The following is a 24,788-nucleotide window of genomic DNA, read 5'->3' on the forward strand; positions in this document are numbered from 1 at the left end:
CTTGTCTCGCTCTCTCTCTCTCACTCTCTTTGTCTCTCTCTCTCTCTCTGTCTATATATCTCTCTCTCTCTTTCTCTCTCTCTCTCTCTCTCTCTCTCTCTTTGTGTCTCTCTCTCTCTTTGTCTCTCTTTTTCTCTCTCTCTCTCTCTCTCTCTCTCTCTCTGTCTCTCTCTCTCTCTATTTGTGTCTCTCTCTGTCTCTCTGTCTTTCTCTCTCTCTCTCTCTCTCTAGGTTGTCCTAAGGGTTCTTTTCTATTTTCCTCCTATTCTCTCCCTCTCTTTACCTTCCCTGTCATCATGGTAAAGGAATCTCACACTGACTGAGCTCTGCTGTGCTACACGTGCAGTTCATCTGAGGTCCACCTAACAGAGGAAAGGGTTGGAAGTGATGCCAATGGACTACATGTAGCCAGAGAATATGGCTGCTTTCCAGGTCTATGGCTGCTTTTTTAAGGTCTTTCTCCTTTGGCCTGAATATAACAGTCTCAACGTCTGAATCTAGTATCTGTTACATTTCAGCTGTACTGTTCTGTTCAACTTATCCTCCCTTAGTGGCCCTTTCATTTGCTGTGACATACGGGCTGTGGTTTAAGTGAAGTGATTTAACTTCATGCTCTTGTGTGGAGGGCCCCTGTTGAATGCAGAGACAGCAGTAGAAATAGTGGGGTTTTCTGTGTTTGTAGAAGTCGAATTTGAAGCTCAGGGGTGCAGCTTCTCTGACCTTCATCTCTAACCCTCAGACCTCTGTTACTGACCCTATGTCGCTCGCTACAACTTCTCTTCAGAACCTTGAACGTTTTTTGGGGTTTTAAGTCCAATATGTGGTGATTACTGTATGTCAGTGGAATGTGGCTAAGCTGAGGCCTTTAGCTTCAGACATGTAATACTGTGGAATGAAAATGCCAGTAGATGTCAAATAAAAGATGTATGTCCGGTATTCATTTTGTTTGTATTCTATAAATAATTTAACGTGTTCCACTATTTACACTCAGGTCCTAGTCTGTTCCTATTATCACAAGACCTTCAACCCGATTATTCTCCTCTGTTACTCTGTTCTATTGTCCGACAGAGGAAGGATCGGAAAGGCCAGTTGTCAATCTTCAGAGCGATAGGAGTATGGGAGAAGAGTTGGATTCCCTGAGAGATAGAATGGACATCCACCACACCGGCTACGAGATAGACCACACGACAGAACATCACGTAGGCAACCACACCACCAACTCTTCAGACCCCCGTCACAGAGCCTCGTCCAGGCAGAAAAGGTTCCTCTCGTACCCCCGCTACGTGGAACTGATGCTGACTGCTGACGTCAAGATGGCGCGCCACCACGGACGCAACCTCGAGCACTACATCCTAACAATCATGTCAGTAGTAAGTAAAATATTTTTTTAATTATGAAAAACACATTGTTAAATCTAGATGTGTTCGTTGCTGTAACTTACTCGGATTTCAGGAAATGTGACTTTTCTGTGGTACAAAGTAATTTACTTATTGGTTAATGATATTGGTGTCTGGTTGGTAGCTTGGTTGACTTTTTACTGTACCCTGTTTTCATTATCTAAGGATAACAGTTTTCACCTGCAATCATTACCCCTCTTTGTTAATCAATGTCAAGATCACTCTTGTGTCTCCCAATTTGTTGAGTATATATTATACTACACTGTAATGGTCTGTTTGGGTTTTGCCCATTAGTTTTCAGCCATGTGGATTGAGGTTTAACCCATGAACTATGTTTTACACAAAGGAGATGCATACAGTATTGTTCAGTGTGTCACTCATAAAGTAGAGAGACACAACACCCTGGAAGCATTGACTTGGAGAATTCTGCCAAATGATACAACTTGGATTTGTGTTTACCTGTATGTAAACAGTATGTTGGATCCCTAAGAATGCAAGACAGAAATGCTGATAGACAATTTTCTCTTCCTAATGTTAACCTGATAACAAGCTCTCCTGGACTGTCAAGAGATGTGGCTCATAAGGGGGTTCAATAAGCTGACTCAACTCTTTATGATCTTATTGGCTTTTAGTTTGGTTAACATTACTACATGCTGGGGATACCTCAGGGTTAACATTACTACATGCTGGGTTTACCTCAGGGTTAACATTACTACATGTTGGGGTTTACCTCAGGGTTAACATTACTACATGCTGGGTTTACCTCAGGGTTAACATTACTACATGCTGGGGTTACCTCAGGGTTAACATTACTACATACTGGGGTTACCTAAGGGTTAACATTACTACATGCTGGGGTTACCTCAGGGTTAACATTACTACATACTGGGGTTACCTCAGGGTTAACATTACTACATACTGGTGTTACCTCCGGGTTAACATTACTACATGCTGGGGTTACCGCAGGGTTAACATTACTACATGCTGGGGTTACCTCAGAGTTAACATTACTACATGCTGGGGTTACCTCAGGGTTAACATTACTACATACTGGGGTTAACTCCGGGTTAACATTACTACATGCTGGGGTTTACTCCGGGTTAACATTACTACATGCTGGGGTTACCTCCGGGTTAACATTACTACATGCTGGGGTTACCTCAGGGTTAACATTACTACATGCTGGGGTTACCTCAGGGTTAACAACCCAAACACACAAATACAAATATGTATTTGGAAACACATGGGCCTCTGCATTAGCCCTTAAAGACATAATGAATGACCTTATGGCCGTACACACAAACATTTTCACACATACAGATGCCGTATCTTAATTTGATCATCTTGTTGTTTCAGGAATTTTCCTGCATATCGGGTAATGCAAACTTATAGTGTATTCAAGGTTTAAAAAGGCTTCTAAAGTTTGTAATTTCTACTTGAAAATTGCAGACTTTATTTGCCCCAACAAAATGTCCATGAAATATAATCCACATAATAATGCACATTTCCTGTTGTTGCAGGATAATTTTCCTGCTGTAGCAAACTGGTTCAAATTAAGATCCTACATCTGTACACACACACAAACACACACACACGTACGTGCATACACACACATGCACACAGCTGTCGAAGAAAAACCTGTCAAGGCCACTCAATCAAAAAGACCTGCCACGCTCCGGCCAAACCAACAGAAACCAGACCCAGCATTTTAAACAAGAACAGGGAAATCAGCCAAGACTGATCCGTCATCGTCATGGTGACAGCACGTTGTGCCTGTTAGTGGAGAAGGGGGCTAATGGGTGGGCTGCTAGCCCTCTGATATGATGTCATTGTGTTTACACTGACCACAGAGACACATTCCTCCAGTGTATCACAGCCTTGATTGTCTGTCCACTTATGTACCAGTGTGAAGCCGTAGTTTAGGCTACAGCACACAGTCGGGGTCCCCCTGTCTAGCCCCCTGTCTATCTTTCTATCAGTCTGTCCCCCTGTCTGTCCGCCTGCCTGCCTGCCTGCCTGTGTAGCCCCCTGTCTATCTTTCTATCAGTCTGTCCCCCTGTCTGCCCGCCTGCCTGCCTGCCTGCCTGCCTGCCTGCCTGCCTGCCTGCCTGCCTGCCTGCCTGCCTGTCTGTCTGTCTATCTGTCTCTCTCGCTCTGTCTCTCTCGCTCTGTCTCTCTCGCTCTTTCTCTCTCGCTCTTTCTCTCTCGCTCTTTCTCTCTTGCTCTTTCTCTCTTTCTCTCTTGTTCTTTCTCTCTGTCTCTGACTCTCTCTCTCTGTCTCTCTCTCTCTCTCTCTCTCTCTCTCTCTCTCTCTCTCTCTCTCTCTCTCACTCTGTCTCTCTCTGTCTCTCTTGCTCTTTCGCTCTGTCTCTCTCTCTCTCTCCTTCTCTCTTGCACCCTTCCTCTCTCTCTCTCTCATGCGCTCTCTCTCCCCCTACCAGAGGAGGTATCTGCTTCACTCAGCCCCCCAGGCACTGACAAGCTAAATGTTTATAGAGGGCTAATGAGTTCCTGTCAGAGCTCTGTTAGGATAGCCCCAGGAGGATAGTGACCCACACTGACAGGGCTGAACCAAAAGAAAGGCACACAAAACTGTTTTGTCCAAGGAGCGGTGGGATACACACAAGTCAAGCGTTGCTGAAATTTTTACATTTTGTTAAAATGTCAACTCCCCCCTGAAGGAATACAAATCTTTTTGAACATGGTCTCTAGACCTACTCTCATTCAAAGTAATAATCATCTTCGCATTAGTCCGTGTTGTCTGCTTTGTACCCTTAGTAGACATTTGCGTTTCTTGCCTGTGTGTTCATCTTGTCACAGGTTGCTGCGGTCTACAGCGACCCAAGTGTAGGAAACCTCATCAACGTCATGATTGTCAAGCTGATCGTCATCCACAATGAACAGGTGAGAACAGGCGCTGAGGGCTGCAGTGAGTGAGTACCCCCTGAGGCAGCTGACGTCAGCCTCTCTCTGTGGCCCTTCAGAAGGACACTGCACTCAGAGGAAAGCCTCAAGAGAAATCTCCTCAGAGAAAAGGATGCTACTATCCTGTGCTACTACCACAGCTGTGATTCAACTAGGACTGACTGAGGGGCATTCCGCACATGGCCTTGTAATGGCAGATAACTCAGATGAAAATACTTGACACTTTCAGATACATGTTTACATTTTGTAGTTTTATTTTATTCTTTTAGCTAGGAACACCTGTTCAAATCCTCACCCCTGTCTCTATGTAATCTCTCACAGGATGGGCCCTCGATCAATTTCAATGCTGCTACTACCCTCCACAACTTCTGTGTCTGGCAACAGACCCAAAATGTCCAGGACGACAGTCACCCTTCCCACCACGACACTGCACTCCTCATAACAAGGTGCTTACTGCTATTTCACCTTTGAACTGTACTGTCTCACTACCCTAACACACACACAGCTGCATGGAGATGATGAATAATGGTGTCCTTTGCTTGTGCTTGTGTCTTCTCACAGGGAAGACATCTGCCGAGCGAAAGACAAGTGTGACACATTGGGTAAACAAACGGCTTCACATTCAGATTCAACTGTGCCCACTTCACCTTCAGTGACTCCGGGTTAACGTTCCACCACTGTTTCAATGTTTCAGCTAATATACAATAATGAGTTTATTTCAGGAGCTCATATAGTGACTGATTGGAACGGTGTAATGAGAGGGAGGATGGAGGGTAGTACTGGTCTCTCTTATGAAACAGAAGTTTGACGGCTTAATCGCCTGTAGCGGTGGAAGGCTTTTTTTCCCTCCGCCCATTCAAGCCGCTGTGTATTGGTGACCTTCCAGGGCTGGCGGAGCTGGGGACCATGTGTGACCCGTACCGGAGCTGCTCCATCAGCGAAGAGAACGGACTCAGCGCTTCATTCACCATCGCTCACGAGCTGGGCCATGTGTAAGTTACTGGTGTGCAGTTCGCAAACGATTCCTTCTTTTTGAGCAACTCTTTTTAGCTGACTTCGAGAGTCATGATTCATTTTACCAAGTGACTCGTTCATTTTAGTCGTTTGTTTGACCTGCTGGCTGGCCGAAATGAAACCTTCAGCAGGATTATTACGCACTCCCCCAGCTCAGCGGCTCCAGAGACGTGCTCCGACCACCAACCACCACCATAGATCATGTTGCGGGCAGCATAGAGAAGGCAAAAGACACGTAGAACTGATAATTGATCTCATGGTGCAAGAATGAATGTAATTCATTGATTGTTGAATGTTATCGATTGACACAGCTTTGTAGAACCAAGACACAGCCTACACAGCCTGCCTCTGCTCAACAAACTCGAGAACGAATCGTTTGGGGGGCTGCTGCAGTTTGCGAACAGTACAGTATGTGCTTATCTCCCTCGCGACAGTCAAGAGTTGTTCACAATCTAGTCCAGTTGCGGCCACAACTAGACCTCGTTTTAAGGTATCAAGAAATAATCTTATCCCTAGCCATCACAAATGTACATGGTTTGAAGCACACTTTTGTAAGTCTCAGTCACAAATGACAGCTTCATAAAGAGCCCTATGATAAATGAGAGGCTTTTAGAATCATGAGTATTTCAAGTTTTTAGTTCATTGTTTGCTGGTAAGGGGGTCCTGCACGCTCCAGGCATTACTGGATCAAATGAACAAAATGAGTTGAATGATTTTTTATTTTTTTAACTGAAGGAGTTGAAAAGATCTTAATCAGTAAAAAGAGTCGAACTCCCTATCACTAGTGTAAGTACATTCTACCCCCCTCAACCCCCTGGCCCCTCCTGGGCCTACCTCTCGGGGCCCCTGGAGCCTGCCCCCTCCTGGGCCTACCTCTCGGGGCCCCTGGGGCCTGCCCCCTCCTGGGCCTACCTCTCGGGGTCCCTGGGGCCTGCCCCCTCCTGGGCCTACCTCTTGGGCCCCCCACACAACAAAAGCCCTATTATCCTGGGTGTGCATGTGCATGCAGGTGCAAAACATAATAAAGGAAAAAAAGAGGTTTAATAACATGCTAGCCTTAATTTCCTAGTGTAGTGCCCTGAGTTAAAGGGATACTTCAGGATTTTGGCAATGATGCCCTTTATCTACTTCCCTAGAGTCAGATTAACTTGTGGATACCATTTGTATATCTCCGTGTCCAGTATGAAGGAAGTTAGAGGTAGTTTTACGAGCCAATGCTAACTAGCATTAGCGCAATGACTGGAAGTAGCAGATACCAGTAATTGCGCTAGCGCTAGTTAGCAACATCCTTCAAACTACAAAATTCCGAAGTATCCCTTTAAACCTGTAGGTGTTCCAGCTTTGTAGAGGCAGCCAGGGGGATGAGGAGGAGCTGGAGCTGAAAGCCACTGCTGCCTGGGCTTTAGATGTGGTGGACCGGGGGGCAGCCATTGCTTTCAACTAGGCGTCGAGATGGAAGGTGGTCATTGTAGGGACAAGTACATGTACATACATATTAAATCTATTTCATTTAGTGGGGACGGAGCACAATTCATTATCAAAGGCTGTATAATGTTGATTTTCAGGGACTGACTTGTCCACCAGCCTGACCTAAACATTACCCCGTAAAGAAAGCTAACACTACCTGAACTGTGTAAAATAGAGCTCATCACAATGTGTTCATACTACACTGCATAATTACTGTGTAATAGCACTGTTATGATAACATTGGTCCCCGCTTAGGCTTGTTTCCACAACACACAGATGTCACCACATGTGTGAATGCAAAGAGAAGCCATATGAATAACCGCTTTGTGTCACAACATATGACCCAATCTCTCATAAGACTGCATGCATTCTAAACATTAGGCCCAAATCACCATGACAAACTGGGTATAAGTTATGAGGGTTGCAAACTGTCTTTAACTTCAACCCTCCCTCCCTCCCTCCCTCCCTCCCTCCCTCCCTCCCTCCCTCCCTCCCTCCCTCCCTCCCTCCCTCCCTGTCTCCTGCCTCCCCTGATCACTAAAAGTGACAGCTTTCCCTTCCAGCTACTCTGGCCAGTTGTTACTTGTTACACTCTAAAAAATGCTGGGTTGTTTGGTTGACCCAACCAGTGGGTTGTTTGGTTGACCCAACCGCTGGGTTGTTTGGTTGACCCAACCGCTGGGCTGTTTGGTTGACCCAACCGCTGGGTTGTTTGGTTGACCCAACCGCGGGGTTGTTTGGTTGACCCAGCCGCTGGGCTGTTTGGTTGACCCAACCGCGGGGTTGTTTGGTTGACCCAACCGCGGGGTTGTTTGGTTGACCCAACCGCGGGGTTGTTTGGTTGACCCAACCGCTGGGTTGTTTGGTTGACCCAACCGCTGGGTTGTTTGGTTGACCCAGCCGCTGGGTCGTTTGGTTGACCCAACCACTGGGTTGTTTGGTTGACCCAGCCGCTGGGTTGTTTGGTTGACCCAACCTCTGGGTTGTTTGGTTGACCCAACCGCGGGGTTGCAGGTGTTGGGTTGTTTTCTTTAAAAACTGCTGGGTTGTTGAGATATGAATCAGCGCATCAGATCAGAAGACTGGTGGCGTAGTTAAGTTGGGGTGTGACTATTAGACAGTCATACACTTCTGCAATTGTCCTTGAAGCTACAGAAATGTCAGTGTTTGACCTTAAGTGATAACTATGCAACAGACCAGATGAACAGGAATGGCATTTACTCTCATGGATGGCTAAAAATGACTTCCCTAAAAGCCCATGTAAATTCAATTGTTGGGATACAATAATTATAATAATATGTCATATATAATCTTAGTAATGTCACAGGTGGCCAATAAGATCTTTCTTGATTAAAGCCACGCCTCCTGAAAATAATAGTTGAAAAAGACCCAGCTGCTAGGTCAACCCACTGAACCCAGCATGAGAATAAAAATGGTTTTATTTTACCTTTGTATAACTAGGCAAGTCAGTTAAGAACAAATTCTTATTTACAATGACGGCCTAGGAACAGTGGGTTAACTGCCTTGTTCAGGGGCAGAACAACAGATTTTTACCTTGTCAGCTCGATCTAGTAACCTTTACGGTTACTGGCCCAGCGCTCTAACCACAAGGCTACCTGCCGCCCACTTAACTATGCCACCAAAAATACCCAACTGATGGTTAAATTAACCCATGTTTGTGTATTTCCATCAACCCAACATGTTGGGTTATTCACGCAACCCAATTGGCTGGCTCCAAATAATCCAACATGTGTTCTGTGTCCTATTTAACCAGCGCTGGCTTACTGTCCGTCTGAGACCCAGTGCTGCTCCTCACACATTCCTCCAGAGACAGGGCTGGCTCTTTGGGCCTAGCCAGGGGAAACCAGCCCTCTTGTGTGGATCTGTTTATGCTAAAGTTCAAACAGCTGGACAGGCAGTTGGCTTTGCCTCTTGGTGCGTTTAATCGCTGGGCTATATTCACAAGACCCTCTGCTGGGTGTGTGATGCTCTGAGAAACAGAGTGTCAGCCAGGTAGTGGAACAAACCAACGCTCTCACAATGTTGCAGATAACGAAACGGAACCCTTAGCTCAGACTAATGGATAGGAGGCCTTTTTCATATACAGTAACTCAGGAAATGTGTTGGTACAAATAGCCACTTTGGGCTCTGCTAGTGTGTTGGAGTCACTCGATATTAATACAAAAGTAATACTTACATGGCTAAATAATGTTGAAAGGGCTTAATCGTCAAATGTTACCAAGTCCTTGCCGTCTTAGACTCAGATAACAGCTGATCCTTCCGGACGTTTTGATGAGTCATTAGAGCTACAGGCTATCTTTCTTAACGTCCTATAAATATATGCAAAAGTCTGAGACATGGAAGGAAACTGGCGAATCAGTTTCCTTGCCCCGATGGACACGCAGAGTGGCTGATTGGATGAGGTCTGGATTTTTGCAGGCCATAAATTTAGAGGGAAGAGATTGTCATGTGCGTGTGTGTGTGTGTGTGTGTGTGTGTGTGTGTGTGTGTGTGTGTGTGTGTGTGTGTGTGTGTGTGTGTGTGTGTGTGTGTGTGCGTGTGTGTGTGTGTGTGTGTGTGTGTGTGTGTGTGTGTGTGTGTGTGTGTGTGCGTGCGTGTGTAGTGGCTCCCACAGCTCCGTCTCTGTAGTGACAAGGCTGTGATTTTGCAGCGATGTTGTGATGACGTTGCGGATCTCTCGCTCTGTCAGAGTGCTGACAAAGCCTGTTGCTGCAGTCCCCACGGACGTATTAAGTCTTGTTTTTGTTCTCCCCCATATGGAGAGAAAGTCATCAGGTCCTCTTCTTCACCGGGGAACTTACTCCCAAAGTTGATTTGTCTTCCAGAGTCGTTCTATAGATTTGTAGATTTGTTTTGTAGAAGTTGGAGGGATGGGTATGATGATGTCATCTGTTTGGGATGAAGCTTGTTTTATTGCAGCTAAATAATAGGAGCCTGACTGAATGAGTAGAGTATTGCAGTACGCTATTATAGCTGGAGAAGATTATGATCTAAGTGCACATTACTTCAGCAAATCTCCCTCCAGAGATGCCATTTTCCTGATTGAACTCAGACCGCATATGTCTCTCTCAGACATACAGAGAGCTACAGTAGCTCCCACTCTACCGTAATTTACAACTTCATCAACGTAATAGAGGAAGTCCGTTCTGACTATTCCAGCCAATGCCCTCATACATGCGATTCCCAGTAACAGCCAGTGGCTCTCCCGGTGTGTGAGGACCTCATTACAGGCCAGGGGCAGGCTGTGGCTCAGAGCACTCAATTAGGCCCTGAGCGGCCGGGCCCCCACAACCCCCTTCCACCCCCGCCGGCCCCTGTAGGGTGGGCCCCATGCCAGGGTCAGAACCTGGGCCAGGCCTGCCTTCTTTGTGTGGCAGTTAGACCAAAGCCCCAGCCGAGAGCCCAGCCATACAGTAGGCTCACATCCTGCAGTAAACACCACGCAGCTGTGTGTGTGTGTGTGTGTGTGTGTGTGTGTGTGTGTGTGTGTGTGTGTGTGTGTGTGTGTGTGTGTGTGTGTGCAGATTAAGGCCGATCTCATCCTTCCACTAACACAGCACACACAGCCAGTTGAGTCGGTCAGGACATCCGCTCGGATCAACACAGCCCGGCAGCACTATTCTGGACATCAAAAAAGATGAGCCACTTTATTAGACTCTTCACTATTCAGCTGGCTTGAATGAATTCAATCTGAGATGCAACGCTTCATAGGCCTTCATCTCTATATCTTAGTTCCGGAAGGCCATTGCTTGGTTGGTGGTGAGTGTGTTTCCATGTCAATTCTCTACTTCTATATATCATAGTCAGTGGTTGTGATTGAGGCTGTTATTTGAGTGTTCAGAACCTGAGGTCCATGGATGACCTCCCATCTCCCTCAGCCTTAAACCCCTTGAGAAGCTGACCCCTGATCTCGGGGAGATGAGCGGGATATGATGTGGTGTGTTCTGTATGTGGGCAGTGCAGTGAGGGAATTATGCTGGTCAGATATACAGATCAGGAAAGCATTAAAACATGTCCTTCTGGCGGGTGGAGTTTTACTGAGGCATTTGAAAACAGGTGGGAGAACCCATGTGATTTGGTCGGGAAGTGTGTGTGTGTGTGTGTGTGTGTGTGTGTGTGTGTGTGTGTGTGTGTGTGTGTGTGTGTGTGTGTGTGTGTGTGTGTGTGTGTGTGTGTGTGTGAGCGCACGTATGCATGTATGCTCTCTCTCTCTGTGGGTGTATGGTGAGTGTGTGTGGTATGGGGCAGGCCTGAAAAAGTTCACAAAAGGTTTGAGGTCATCAGTTGTTAAAAATGGCTGATTATAAACCTTCTGACACTCATCCCCCTGGTTAGGGCTGATCCATTTTGCAGCCATCCCCCCTTTTCCCTAATCTCTCTCTGTCTGCATTCCCCCCCCTGGGCAGGTTCAACATGCCCCACGATGACAACCCCAAATGCAGGGAGGCAGGCATGAAGCACCAGTATCATGTCATGGCGCCCACCCTCAACTACGACACCAGCCCCTGGTCCTGGTCCAAATGTAGTCGCAAGTACATCACCGAGTTTCTGGAGTAGGTACCTCCCGCTCCATCCCCTTTTCTGCAATTTTGAAACACGATGTTCAGGATGCCATCATTCTCATAATGTACACATTTTCACAGATACACAGATCCTTTTCACAGATATACTATTCATTATGGGCCCTATTCAGACTTGAGATAAGTTGACTTAATATAGACCTAAAAAGTTGACTTGAGTCCATGTTTTATTTACTTACTTCTGTGTTAAGTCTACTCAAGTCTGAATCGGGCCCTATGACTTTTAGAGATACATGAGCCACTGTAATAAAACGTTCTAATATCTTCCCTTTTCACTGGAAATGCAAGACAAAAGAAATAACACAAACAAAAAGTGTTTGTATTCTTGTGACTTAATCTGGTAAGCAACCTCTGCTACCTTCTCAGAGAGGGAGAATGTAGAGCAGCGTAAACAGTGTTATTGCTTGGTGTGAGACCGCATTTCCTGTTTGAAGCTGGAGTCTTCCTGGGGTGACCTGAGCGATTGATCCTCCCCCTGTTCCTCCTCTGTCTCTGCACTCAGGCAGAACCAGCTCTTGAGATGCTGGACAAACAGTCATTTAGTCGCTGGCGTGCTTTCCCCGCGAAAACGGTAACGCGGGGCAACAGCTCATTCAGCGGGCTCCAAAGCCAAGCGGTGGCCACCAACCTCTTCTGAAGGGCTTCCCTTTAAGATGGGAAATGTCAGTTATAATTAGATTTTCCCTGGACGTGACCCTTTGATCTCTCCTCCCGCTTTGTTGATTGTGAGGCTCCACAAAAGGCTGCCTTGTTGACGAGTTGCATCTTGGGAAGCGAGTGGTCGCTCCCATGCAAACGCCTCCTGTCGAGGCTGTAAGGTTACGCTCCCAACGCGCCCGGCGCACCCCGCAACTGTGCTGCATAGTTTCCTACCAGCGGATGAATCCATCCACCCAGCTTTGAGTGTTTGAATTGAACAATTTTAAAAGCAAGAACAAGAAAACTCCTTTTCATTTTTTACTGCAGAATATTTTTGTCTAAATGTCAGCTGTGTTAAGCAGGCTGAGTGTTCAAGCACTCGATGTGTGAGCGAGAGATAAATGTCAATGACTGTGAGCAAAACTTTCCATGCTGCATGAAGAGACAAGCTGATTTGTTTAACAGTGGCCATATTTATAAACAGTTCTTTGTAGCTGTGAAGAGGAGTGTAGGGTTCAGTGTGGAGGAGCCTCGGTGCTGGGAAAGGCCCCTGAGAGCGAGGCCCACTGCTTTTGAAGTCTGCGTGGCTTCAACAATGATCTAAACGGTACCTCCGTTGTTCAATAAGCTGGCCTGGTCAAGTACATCACTGTTTTGACTACTTATTCTTTTCTGAGAGCTCTCTAATGCAAAACACTCTCATGTCAACTTAAAGATGGAGGAACACACTACCTCTCAATCCCTCTTCAGGAGCCAACCCCCCTCGTTTTTGTATGTGTAATAATGTGAACTCCCGTTGTGTGCACACCTGAGAGCTGAGTGGAAAGTGTCTTCGGTGTTCTTGTTGTTATTTTGTGTAGACCGTGATATAAAGACACTATTCATTCCGCTCCTGGCAGCCCGCCAGCTGGTATAAGCCACTAAACTATAAAGATCCAATTCTAATCTCTCGGTGTTGCCACCCACTAATTGATGTGTACACCTGTGTGGAGACCACATAATCATTAATACAGGCCAAGGCTATCATTTTCCATTCCAATGCCAGGCGCACACGTTGGGAATTATCCTAACCACACACAAACATCAGATGTCTCGCTAGTCGCTACCCAAAACAGTTAAAAAGTTTTCTCACGTTTTGGTAAAAAGTGTATACAAAAATCCTCAATTAATTCAAAATGTGTCTTCTGTGAAAATGATCTTTTGATGACTCATAGTTTTCCAGTTATTTCAGTGTTACAATGGTAATGACTGTTGTACTGTCAGGTCCACAATCATTGGCACCCTTGATAAAGATGAGAAAAAATAATTTTTAAAATAACCAATACAAATACTGAGCAATGTGGTATACCAAAGAAAAGATGATTAATAAAATTGAATCTTCAATTCAATCTACAGGTTTTAAATGGGGTTCAAGGCCGGACTCTGAGATGGCCATTGCAAATGGTTGATTTTGTGGTCAATCATCTGTCCATAGCCCTGGTTCCAATCAAAGTGCCTATGCTGTTGCACAAACTCAGGTATTTACATTTGTTGGTGGCACCTTAATTAGGGAGAACGGGCTCGTGGTAATGACTGGAGCAGAAGGAGTAGAATGGTATCAAATACAGGTGTTTGATGCCACTCCATTTGCTCTGTTACAGCCGTTATTATGAGCCGTCCTCCCCTCAGCAGCCTCCTGTGGTCTCAATACTGGCTTTTCTCTGTCAACCCTTCCAAAGAGGCTATTGGCTTAGAGGTTTGGAGACTTGGTGACCCGAAGATGCGACAAAGTTCTGTAATACCCCAACTTTGGCCCTTGGTCTTTTCTTTGCCTCCTGATCCACCTTCCTCACTGTGCGTGGAGGCCGAGCTCCCTGCCAACCAGGATACCGACACAACACACACACACACACACACACACACACACACACACACACACACACACACACACACACACACACAGACACATACACACACATACAGACACATACACACACACACACACACACACACACACACACAGACACATACACACACATACAGACACATACACACACATACAGACACATACACACACACACATACAGACACACACACACACACACACACACACACACACACACACACACACACACATATACACACACACACACACACACACACACAAACATACAGACACATACACACACATACACACATACAGACAGACACACACACACACATACAGACACATACACACACATACAGACACATACACATACACACACACACATACAGACACATACAGACACACACACACACATACACACACATACACACACACTTTTACACTCATCATTGGCTGCTGCTACTCTGTTCTTTATTTGACTACTATGATGCCTAGTCACTTTACCCCGCCTTCATGTACATATCTACCTCAAATACCTAGTACGCCTGCACATTGATCTGGTACTGGTACAGGTACTTCCTGTATATAGCTCCATTCTTGTGTATTTTATTCCTTGTGTTACTATTTTTATTTTTATAATAAAAAAAACAAACTCTGCGTCGTTGGGAAGGGACTGTAAGCAAGCATTACACCCGTTGTATTCGGCGCATGTGACATATAAAATTAGATTTTTTTACATTTGATTTGACAAGATATACTTGCGTCCAATACCAGGCAAGTTTCGGTGGTTTTGGACTTCTTAATTGTTTCCCTAATAGTGGTAAGTGTTATATTTGTTTTTTAAGGTATTATTTTGTACCTTTATTGCCTGATTTATGGATGTCAACAACCATTTGTCTCTTTTCAGATTTGTCATGTGTTACCACATTTTAATACCCTAGTGAAACAGTAAACCATGGAAGGCCACAATACAGATCCTTAAACTGAGATTAACTTTAAAAAAGTTGAATATAAATGCATATTTTATTTAGATTGATTTTATTTAATAAGTATCTTCAGAGGTGCCAATCATTTTGACACCTATCTTTTTGAGAGAAAAAAGATATTAGTTGTTAAACCAAATCTCTCTCTCTCTCTCTGAATAATGGTATTCGTATAAAATAATATACCTCCCATTTATTTTTAGAATTCAAAATGGCTCAATATTTGTATTATTTATTTTATACAGTCTTTTCTGCTCATCTTTATCAAGGGTGCCATTTTGGACCTGACTGTATATCTCCCTATGAAAAGGGGAATCACCCCAGTACTGTTTGCATTGAGTTTAATCCAACTGTGCAACCGGGATGTGCTGTGTCATTCATACAATGCGTCAATCATCAATCTGACGTATGAGTAGCCTCGTAGCGGCTAACAGCTCACAGGGAACTGTCTGCCTTTATGGAACTCATTAGAGAGCAGCTTATGACGAACTCTGAGAGATACCTATCAGTCATTTTCTAAATAAACTCACTTTTAAAAAGCCTCCCAATGGCTGCCACGTGTAGAACCGCTGTCGTTGCCAGAAGGGAGTCGTATCACCTGTCTCGGGCTCTGCTCAGTCCCCTAAAAAACAGCGTGAAAAATTGCTGCTTTTTCCCCTCCTATCCGTCCAGTTTTTAATCACAGGCCCATATGGTTTCTGGAGTTCTGATTAGACAATGACAACCTGATGAAAGAAGCTTGAGTATGGGGCATCATCTCTTCTCATTCTTCTGGACTCAGAAGACAGATAGACAGACCACTGACCTTATAGCTTTAATAGCGTCTCTCTCTCTCTCTCTCTCTCTCTCTGCTTCTCATGGCCCTGACGGACTGACTGACCCCGTCATAGCTTACATCGTTTGTCTCTTCCCTTGCGCATTGGTAGGCAAACTCATTCCACCAAGCACTTGTAGTCTTTTCTGGCTACAAAACCAATGGTTTTTTACAGTGTGTGTGGAAATGAGGGAAAACCGAAACAGTATCACAAGATAAGCCCAGGTAATTACAGTCCTCCTCATATCAGCTGGTAGTGTACCGTAGTGTACACACACACACACACACACACTGTAGTCTGTATGTAACAGGTGCCTGAGCTCAACACAGGGTACAAATTGTAAGAGAAGTGTCGACATGTCATGTAATTACACACATTATAGGCTACTCTGTTTCATCCCCAGTTTCTTTTCTGTTTTGTGTCGTAAAATAAACACAGAGGAAAGATCTTTTGAGGAAGGGTTTACATTTGGTGAATGGCTGTTTGACTAGGTTTTGTGACCATGCTTTTAACATTGTCTAACGCTTAGTGCTTCATTCAGTGTTTTGGGTAAATAGCCCTGCATGCAGTACATTTTATCCAGCTGTGCTCTGTTGTCTTTTTGTGTTGCTGTAGGGGTAGGGTGTGGCTGACACACAATCTATCATTATAATAGTTCTGGTGAACTAGCCTGATTTATGCTAACTCAATGAAGGTACTTCAAATCCTCTGGGTTTTTATTTTTGAGCACAGAGAAATGTCTGTTAAATAAACATGTGGTTGGGACTTTGTGTCTGTATGGAAATGCAGCTTTATTCCCTGTGTGTGATGGGGCCTGCCTCCGGTTTGATGGTGACGGCGTTAGCTAATGTATCAGGTCACTGAGGGGAAGTGGTGTCAGTTTCACTGTTAGGTAACACCACACACCAAAGCAGACCACCCATATGGGACAAGGTGCTGTGTGCATCTGAATATCATCACTCCTGGAGATGTTTGACTTCCAATTCTAAATGTCAAAGAAATGACACAGCGGCTACTTTCTCTCATACGACTATCGTATGCATCTTGACAGGAAGCTCTTGGTGTGAGGATGCAGGAAGCAGAGCAGGAACATCCGGATCACCTTAATACACCTTTTACACATGTTTATTTCCTGTTTGTGAATGTGTGTGTGTGTGCGTGTTGCCTTCCACCTTTCAGCACAGGGTATGGAGAGTGCCTATTGGACGAGCCAGTGAGCAGGACGTACGAGCTGCCCAACCACCTCCCTGGTCAGGTTTACAACGCCAACCGGCAGTGTGAGCTCATGTTTGGCCCCGGCTCCATGGTCTGCCCTTACATGGTGAGCCAGGTTGCATTCCGTTCCTCTCAACCAAGTGTCTCTCGGGGTGGCACCCAATTCCCTATGGGTGTAGGCAATTCCATAGGGCTTTGGTCAAAAGTAGCGCATTATATAGGGAATAGGGTGCCATTTGGGGTGTGCCCTTAATCCCTCTATTATCTACAGAAAAAGTGTGCCCTCAAACAAACGCCCTTGGAGAAGGATGTTATATGCTTCTAAGGTTCTAATGTGTCTGGTCTGTGATAAGGTGCTGAGATGATGAAGTCCTAACGTTACATAGACAACACTGTAGGGCCCAGTCAGTGTTTTTCATGAGCTGTCTGTATGAAGGACAGTTTTGGTGGTTTCATGAGACAATTGGCTTTGTTCAGGTTTAACAGACTGCTGGGAGGCAGGTTGATTTCCTTCAGAGCAGCACACGTTGAACATCCGGCGGGAATGAAGAAATGGTTATTTTGCCGGTCACTTACCCTGTAGGCCCGGCCCGCTCTCGTCTGGTTGGAGACTTCTGGAGTCATGGGTAGCTAATCTATAGTGACAGTAACAGCTGCCCAGGTGGCAAGTCTGTTACACATTTCACTGGTACAGTACAGGTCTCCTGTCTCCTGTCTGACTGTCAGTATTAGGGATTTATAGTTTAGTGTTAAACAGTTGAATGATTCTCATGCAGTGGGCAGTGGGATTTTGCAACAGTGTTTAATTCTTCCTTCCTCACTGTCTCTCCCATTATCTCTCCAACGTGTCTCTCTCTTCACCCTTTCCCCCGCATGTTTCTCTCTCTCCCGCATGTATTTTTGTCCCCCACCCCCTCCTCTCTCTCCACACAGAAACAATGCAAGAGGCTTTGGTGTACGAGTGCTGAGGGGGACCATAAAGGGTGTCGGACACAGCACATGCCCTTGGCTGATGGGACAGACTGTGGACATGGAATGGTAGGACAGAATGTTGTATTTCTTGCGTTGGATCGAGTAATGAAGTTTAAATGGAGGGTAGGATGACAAACAAGGTGTATTATCTACTGCAGTATTACTGTCATACCACTGTTCATGTTTTGCATTTCCGTTATCAAGGAGCATATTTCAAACGAAACATTCAGCGAGTAACCTGAAGCTTGAACATCAGCCTTAACCTTGCTCTGAGGCCCCTACATTCATTAAACCTCATGTTCTCACCGCCTTGGGAGACTATGCTAATTAGCACTGTGGCAGGGGTGGTGGTGGGTACATAGTGAAAGGTACTGAGGAAGGTGCTCAGGGAAAGAAGGGTAAGACAGGGCTGGAGGAGAAGGAGAGGTGAAATCGTTGTGGAAAGGGGGGGTAGAGAGGGGTTAGATGGGCTGGAGGAATCAGGTTGGCGTTTTTCATCATAAATCTTGTTCTGGAGACTGCTCTGTAAAGTGTTCCCTAGCTAGCACAGCCACAAAGTCATAAAATCAAATTTGAAACATAACCTTAACCCTAACCTTAACCACACTGCTAACCCTAATCCTAACCTTAAATTAAGATGATATGGGGCTGGGGGAATGGGGGGATGATATGGGGCTGGGGGAATGGGGGGATGATATTGGGCTGGAGGAATGGAGGGATGATATGGAGCTGGAGGAATGGGGGGATGATATGGGGCTGGAGGAATGGGGGGATGATATGGGGCTGGAGGAATGGGGGGATGATATGGGGCTGGGGGAATGGGGGGATGATATGGGGCTGGAGGAATGGGGGGATGATATGGGGCTGGGGGAATGGGGGGATGATATGGGGCTGGAAGAATGGGGGGATGATATGGGGCTGGGGGAATGGGGGGATGATATGGGGCTGGAGGAATGGGGGGATGATATGGGGCTGGATGAATGGGGGGGTGATATGGGCCTGGAGGAATGGGGGGATGATATGGGGCTGGAGGAAAGGGGGGGATGATATGGGGCTGGGGGAATGGGGGGATGATGTGGGGCTGGGGGAATGGGGGGATGATGTGGGGCTGGGGGAATGGGGGGATGAAATGGGGCTGGGGGAATGGGGGGTGATATGGGGCAGGAGGAATGGGGGGGATGATATGGGGCTGGGGGAATAGGGGGATGATATGGGGCTGCGGAGAAGAGAGGAGGGAGAGATGGTGTTTGGTCAAAGAGGGGACATGGGGAGAGAGGGAGATAGAGAAAGGGAGGGGAGCAGTAGAGGTGAAGGCTTGGGCACTTTGAAAGGAGATGCCGCCCGCCGTTCACAGTTGAGTCACCAAGTTGTGAACCCGTGACCCTAAAATCTCTTTAAAAGGCAGGTAAGTGGGTCAGTGGACAGGCCATAACAGAGCCCAAGGCTGAAGCCATGCAGCTCTACACTCCCTCCACTCTGCTCAGCTCTGTTCTGCTCAGCTCAGCTCACACAATAGACCTCACATCAATGATTCCAAAAAGGAGGAGAGGAAAGAGGAGGAGGGAAAAGAGGGAGAGGTGGGCTAGGGGTGTGTGGTGGTGGTGGTGGGGTGAGAAGGAGAGGACCTTATCTTCTAGTTAACTCTTTCCCCCCACTGTACAAAGTGAAATTTAAGCAAGCGTAAATATCTTACATTAATTTACTTAAAGGGATACTTTGGGATTTTAGCAATGAGGCCCTTCATCTACTTTAGCTATTTTAACCTAAAAACAAAGGCTAAATACAAGCAATTTATTTAATTTCAAGATATTTTATATTTTTCAACATCTTGAAAAATATATTGGTAAAAAATAAGGTAAATTAAGGTAAATATAGAAAAATATCTAAAAACATATATTGGTAAAAAATAAGGTCAATTAAGGTACAAAAATCTTCTTATTTCAATTTCTTGAAATAAGATCAATTACTTGTATTAAATCTTTTTGGGGTTAAAATAAGCTAAATTAATCAATCAAGTAATTTATCTTATTTCAAGAAATGTCTCAAGATTTTTTACCGTAAGTTAAAGTATCTTGAAAAATACCTTGAAATAAGATAATTTACTTGTATTGAGACATTGTTTGGTTAAAATAAGCAAAATTATTCGCCAGTGACATTAGATACTTTACCTCGGTAAGAAAAAACAAGAATTAGCACTCTATATAAAATATATTGAGTGTGTTCCCATGTAAGCAATATGTTCCACAATCTCTCTGTATTTTTTCCCCCTGTACCATCCTGATAAGGCTTGGATTACCACACTTAAATGAAGATAAATGAACTTGGGATGGCTAACATCTTAATCCAACCAAAACAGCTGCAGTATAATGTAACTGTTGTGGGATATCAACTCTAAACACCTATGTGTGTCATTAACTGTGTTGGATTGTGGGAAACTGTCATGAGAAGATTTGATCACACCTGATTGATTGCCATGACGACCTGTATGTATATATATATATATATATATATCCTTTATCTTCTGTTTTATAACCTTAATACTTATGTGTTTAGAACATAACATACTATGGAAAATGACTTATCCCAGAGGTCAATTGTCATCAATCCTGTTTAATCTATCTAATATAAATTGAAGAACGATCTGGCCTTAATGGCCATGTACTCTTATAATCACAGCCAGAAGAGGACTGGCCACACTTCAGAGCCTGGTTCCTCTCTAGGTTTCTTCCTAGGTTCTTGCCTTTTCTGCAACTGCAGTGTTTCCTCTTGGTGGATTTTGACTGGGTATCTGTATAGCACTTTGTGAGAACTCCTGATGTAAAATGGCATTTATAAAATCTGATTGATTGATTGAGAAATTCTGGCTTGTTCCCAGAGTATCCACAATAGTATCCTACTGCATAACAGGTCTGTCTTTGGGACACACTCAAGTACAGTATTTTCGCTTCATGCACTTTAAATGCTTAAAAAAAGAACACAAAGGGTCTCTTTGGTGCCACCACCTTTTGTATGATGCTGAGGGCTTGGTGTCATCTCCAGATGGGGGTGCTTTGAAGTGGGGGAAGTTGAAAGAGAGGGGGCATCCCATTCCAGCACTCACCTGCTTCTACTGGAGCCTTTTATGTGGAGAGTGTCACTCTGCATTGTTCTGTGTGCATTTGTATGTGCATGTGTGGGGTGTGTATGTTTCTGTATCATATTCACTCTCTCTCTCTCTCTCTCTCTCTCTCTCTATCTCTCTCTGTCTCTCTCTCTCTGTCTCACTCTCTTTCTCTGTCTGTCTATCTCTCTCTCTCTCTCTCTCTCTCTCTCACTCCCTCTATCAATTAAATTAATTTCAATTCAAAGGCTTTATTGGCATGAGAAAGATATGTTAACATTGCCAACGCAAATGAAGTAGATAATATACAAAAGTGAAATAAACAATAAAAATGAACAGTAAACATTACACTCACAGAAGTTCCAAAATAATAAAGACATTACAAATGTCATATTATGTACAGTTGAAGTCAGAAGTTTACATACAATTTAGCCAAATACATTTAAACTCAGTTTTTCACAATTCCTGACATTTAATCCTAGTAAAACTTCCCTGTCTTAGGTCAGTTAGGATCACCACTTTATTTTAAAAATGTGAAATGTCAGAATAATAGTGGAGAGAATGATTTATTTCAGCTTTTATTTCTTTCATTACATTCCCATTGGGTCAGAAGTTTACATACACTCAATCAGTATTTGGTAGCATTGCTTTCAAATTGTTTATATTGGGTCAAACGTTTCAGGTAGCCTTTCCACAAGCTTCCCATTTTAGAATTTCCTCCTGACAGAGCTGGTGTAAAGGAGTCAGGTTTGTAGGCCTCCTTGCTCACACAAGCATTTTCAGTTCTGCCCACAAATTTTCTATAGGATTGAGGTCAGGGCTTTGTGATGGCCACTCCAAAACCTTGACTTCGTTGTCCTTAAGCAATGTTGCCACAACTTTGGAAGTATGCTTGGGGTCATTGTCCATTTGGAAAACCCATTTGCGACCTGACTGATGACTTGAGATGTTGCTTCAATATATCCACATAATTTTCCTACCTCATGATGCCATCTATTTTGTGAAGTGCACCAGTCCCTCCTGCAGCAAAGCACCCCCACAACATGATGCTGCCACCCCCGTGCTTCACGGTTGGGATGGTGTTCTTCGGCTTGCAAGCATTCCCCTTTTTCCTCCAAACATAATGATGGTAATTATGGCCAAACAGTTCTATTTTTGTTTCATCAGATCAGAGGACATTTCTCCAAAAAGTACAATCTTTGTCCCCATGTGCAGTTGCAAACCGTAGTCTGGCTTTTTTTGGGCGGTTTTGGAGCAGTGGCTTCTTCCTTGCTGGGCGGCCTTTCAGGTTATGTCGATATAGGACTTGCTTTACTGTGGATATAGATACTTTTGTACCTGTTTCCTCCAGCATCTTCACAAGGTCCTTTGCTGTTGTTCTGGGATTGATTTGCACTTTTCGCACCAAAGTACGTTCATCTCTAGGAGACAGAACACGTCTCTTTCCTGAGCAGTATGACGTTTGCGTGGTCCCATGGCGTTTATACTTGCATACTATTGTTTGTACAAATGAATGTGGTACCTTCAGGCGTTTGGAAATTGCTCCCAAGGATGAACCAGACTTGTGGAGGTCTATGATTGTTTTTCTGAGTTCTTGGCTGATTTCTTTTGATTTTCCCATGATGTCAAGCAAAGAGGCATTGCGTTTGAAGGTAGGCCTTGAAATGCATCCATAGGTACACCTCCAATTGACTCAAATTATGTCAATTAGCCTATCAGAAGCTTCTAGAGCCATGACATCATTTTCTGGAATTTTCCAAGCTGTTTAAAGGTACAGTCAACTTAGTGTATGTACAGTGCCTTGCGAAAGTATTCGGCCCCCTTGAACTTTGCGACCTTTTGCCACATTTCTGGCATCAAACATAAAGATATAAAACTGTATTTTTTTGTGAAGAATCAACAACAAGTGGGACACAATCATGAAGTGGAACGACATTTATTGGATATTTCAAACTTTTTTAACAAATCAAAAACTGAAAAATTGGGCGTGCAAAATTATTCAGCCCCTTTACTTTCAGTGCAGCAAACTCTCTCCAGAAGTTCAGTGAGGATCTCTGAATGATCCAATGTTGACCTAAATGACTAATGATGATAAATACAATCCACCTGTGTGTAATCAAGTCTCCGTATAAATGCACCTGCACTGTGATAGTCTCAGAGGTCCGTTAAAAGCGCAGAGAGCATCATGAAGAACAAGGAACACACCAGGCAGGTCCGAGATACTGTTGTGAAGAAGTTAAAAGCCGGATTTGGATACAAAAAGATTTCCCAAGCTTTAAACATCCCAAGGAGCACTGTGCAAGCGATAATATTGAAATGGAAGGAGTATCAGACCACTGCAAATCTACCAAGACCTGGCCGTCCCTCTAAACTTTCAGCTCATACAAGGAGAAGACTGATCAGAGATGCAGCCAAGAGGCCCATGATCACTCTGGATGAACTGCAGAGATCTATAGCTGAGGTGGGAGACTCTGTCCATAGGACAACAATCAGTCGTATATTGCACAAATCTGGCCTTTATGGAAGAGTGGCAAGAAGAAAGCCATTTCTTAAAGATATCCATAAAAAGTGTAGTTTAAAGTTTGCCACAAGCCACCTGGGAGACACACCAAACATGTGGAAGCAGGTACTCTGGTCAGATGAAACCAAAATTGAACTTTTTGGCAACAATGCAAAACGTTATGTTTGGCGTAAAAGCAACACAGCTGAACACACCATCCCCACTGTCAAACATGGTGGTGGCAGCATCATGGTTTGGGCCTGCTTTTCTTCAGCAGGGACAGGGAAGATGGTTAAAATTGATGGGAAGATGGATAGAGCCAAATACAGGACCATTCTGGAAGAAAACCTGATGGAGTCTGCAAAAGACCTGAGACTGGGACGGAGATTTGTCTTCCAACAAGACAATGATCCAAAACATAAAGCAAAATCTACAATGGAATGGTTCAAAAATAAACATATCCAGGTGTTAGAATGGCCAAGTCAAAGTCCAGACCTGAATCCAATTGAGAATCTGTGGAAATAACTGAAAACTGCTGTTCACAAATGCTCTCCATCCAACCTCACTGAGCTCGAGCTGTTTTGCAAGGAGGAATGGGAAAAAATTTCAGTCTCTCGATGTGCAAAACTGATAGAGACATACCCCAAGCGACTTACAGCTGTAATCGCAGCAAAAGGTGGCGCTACAAAGTATTAACTTAAGGGGGCTGAATAATTTTGCACGCCCAATTTTTCAGTTTTTGATTTGTTAAAACAGTTTGAAATATCCAATAAATGTTGTTCCACTTCATGATTGTGTCCCACTTGTTGTTGATTCTTCACAAAAAAATACAGTTTTATATCTTTATGTTTGAAGCCTGAAATGTGGCAAAAGGTCGCAAAGTTCAAGGGGGCCGAATACTTTCGCAAGGCACTGTAAACTTCTGACCCACTGGAATTGTGATACAGTAAATTACAAGTGAAATAATCTGTCTGTAAACAATTGTTGGAAAAATTACTTCATGCACAAAGTAGATTTCCTAACCGACTTTCCAAAACTATAGTTTGTTAACATTCCATTTCTGGAGTGGTTGAAAAATGAGTTTTAATGACTCCATCCTAAGTGTATGTAAACTTCAGACTTCAACTGTATATATACAGTGTTGTAACGATGTGCAAATGGTTAAAGTACATAAAAGAAAATAAATGAGCATACATATTGGTCTCTCTCTGTCTCACTTAGACTCATCCTACTCACCTTTACCATCTCCTGGTCTTTCATTCCATAGATACCCTCTCTATGACCTCTCTGTCT

At 44.3% G+C, this 24,788-nt stretch overlaps 1 protein-coding gene across 1 annotated transcript in view; it reads left to right on the top strand.

Annotated features, from left to right (window-relative positions):
* LOC110493669 (A disintegrin and metalloproteinase with thrombospondin motifs 20) overlaps nt 1-24,788 on the top strand; it is a 132,553-nt gene that overhangs the window by 28,813 nt on the left and 78,952 nt on the right. Inside the window, exons 4-11 of the mRNA XM_036952909.2 lie at nt 1,069-1,370; nt 4,218-4,301; nt 4,644-4,768; nt 4,884-4,924; nt 5,209-5,314; nt 11,231-11,377; nt 16,888-17,029; nt 17,857-17,961. Coding sequence (XP_036808804.2) covers nt 1,069-1,370; nt 4,218-4,301; nt 4,644-4,768; nt 4,884-4,924; nt 5,209-5,314; nt 11,231-11,377; nt 16,888-17,029; nt 17,857-17,961 — 1,052 coding nt within the window. The remainder of the gene's footprint in view (nt 1-1,068; nt 1,371-4,217; nt 4,302-4,643; nt 4,769-4,883; nt 4,925-5,208; nt 5,315-11,230; nt 11,378-16,887; nt 17,030-17,856; nt 17,962-24,788) is intronic.

Source organism: Oncorhynchus mykiss, chromosome 2, assembly GCF_057628025.1.
Source record: "Oncorhynchus mykiss isolate SJ-2025 chromosome 2, ASM5762802v1, whole genome shotgun sequence".
In the NCBI taxonomy this organism is placed as follows: domain Eukaryota; kingdom Metazoa; phylum Chordata; class Actinopteri; order Salmoniformes; family Salmonidae; genus Oncorhynchus; species Oncorhynchus mykiss.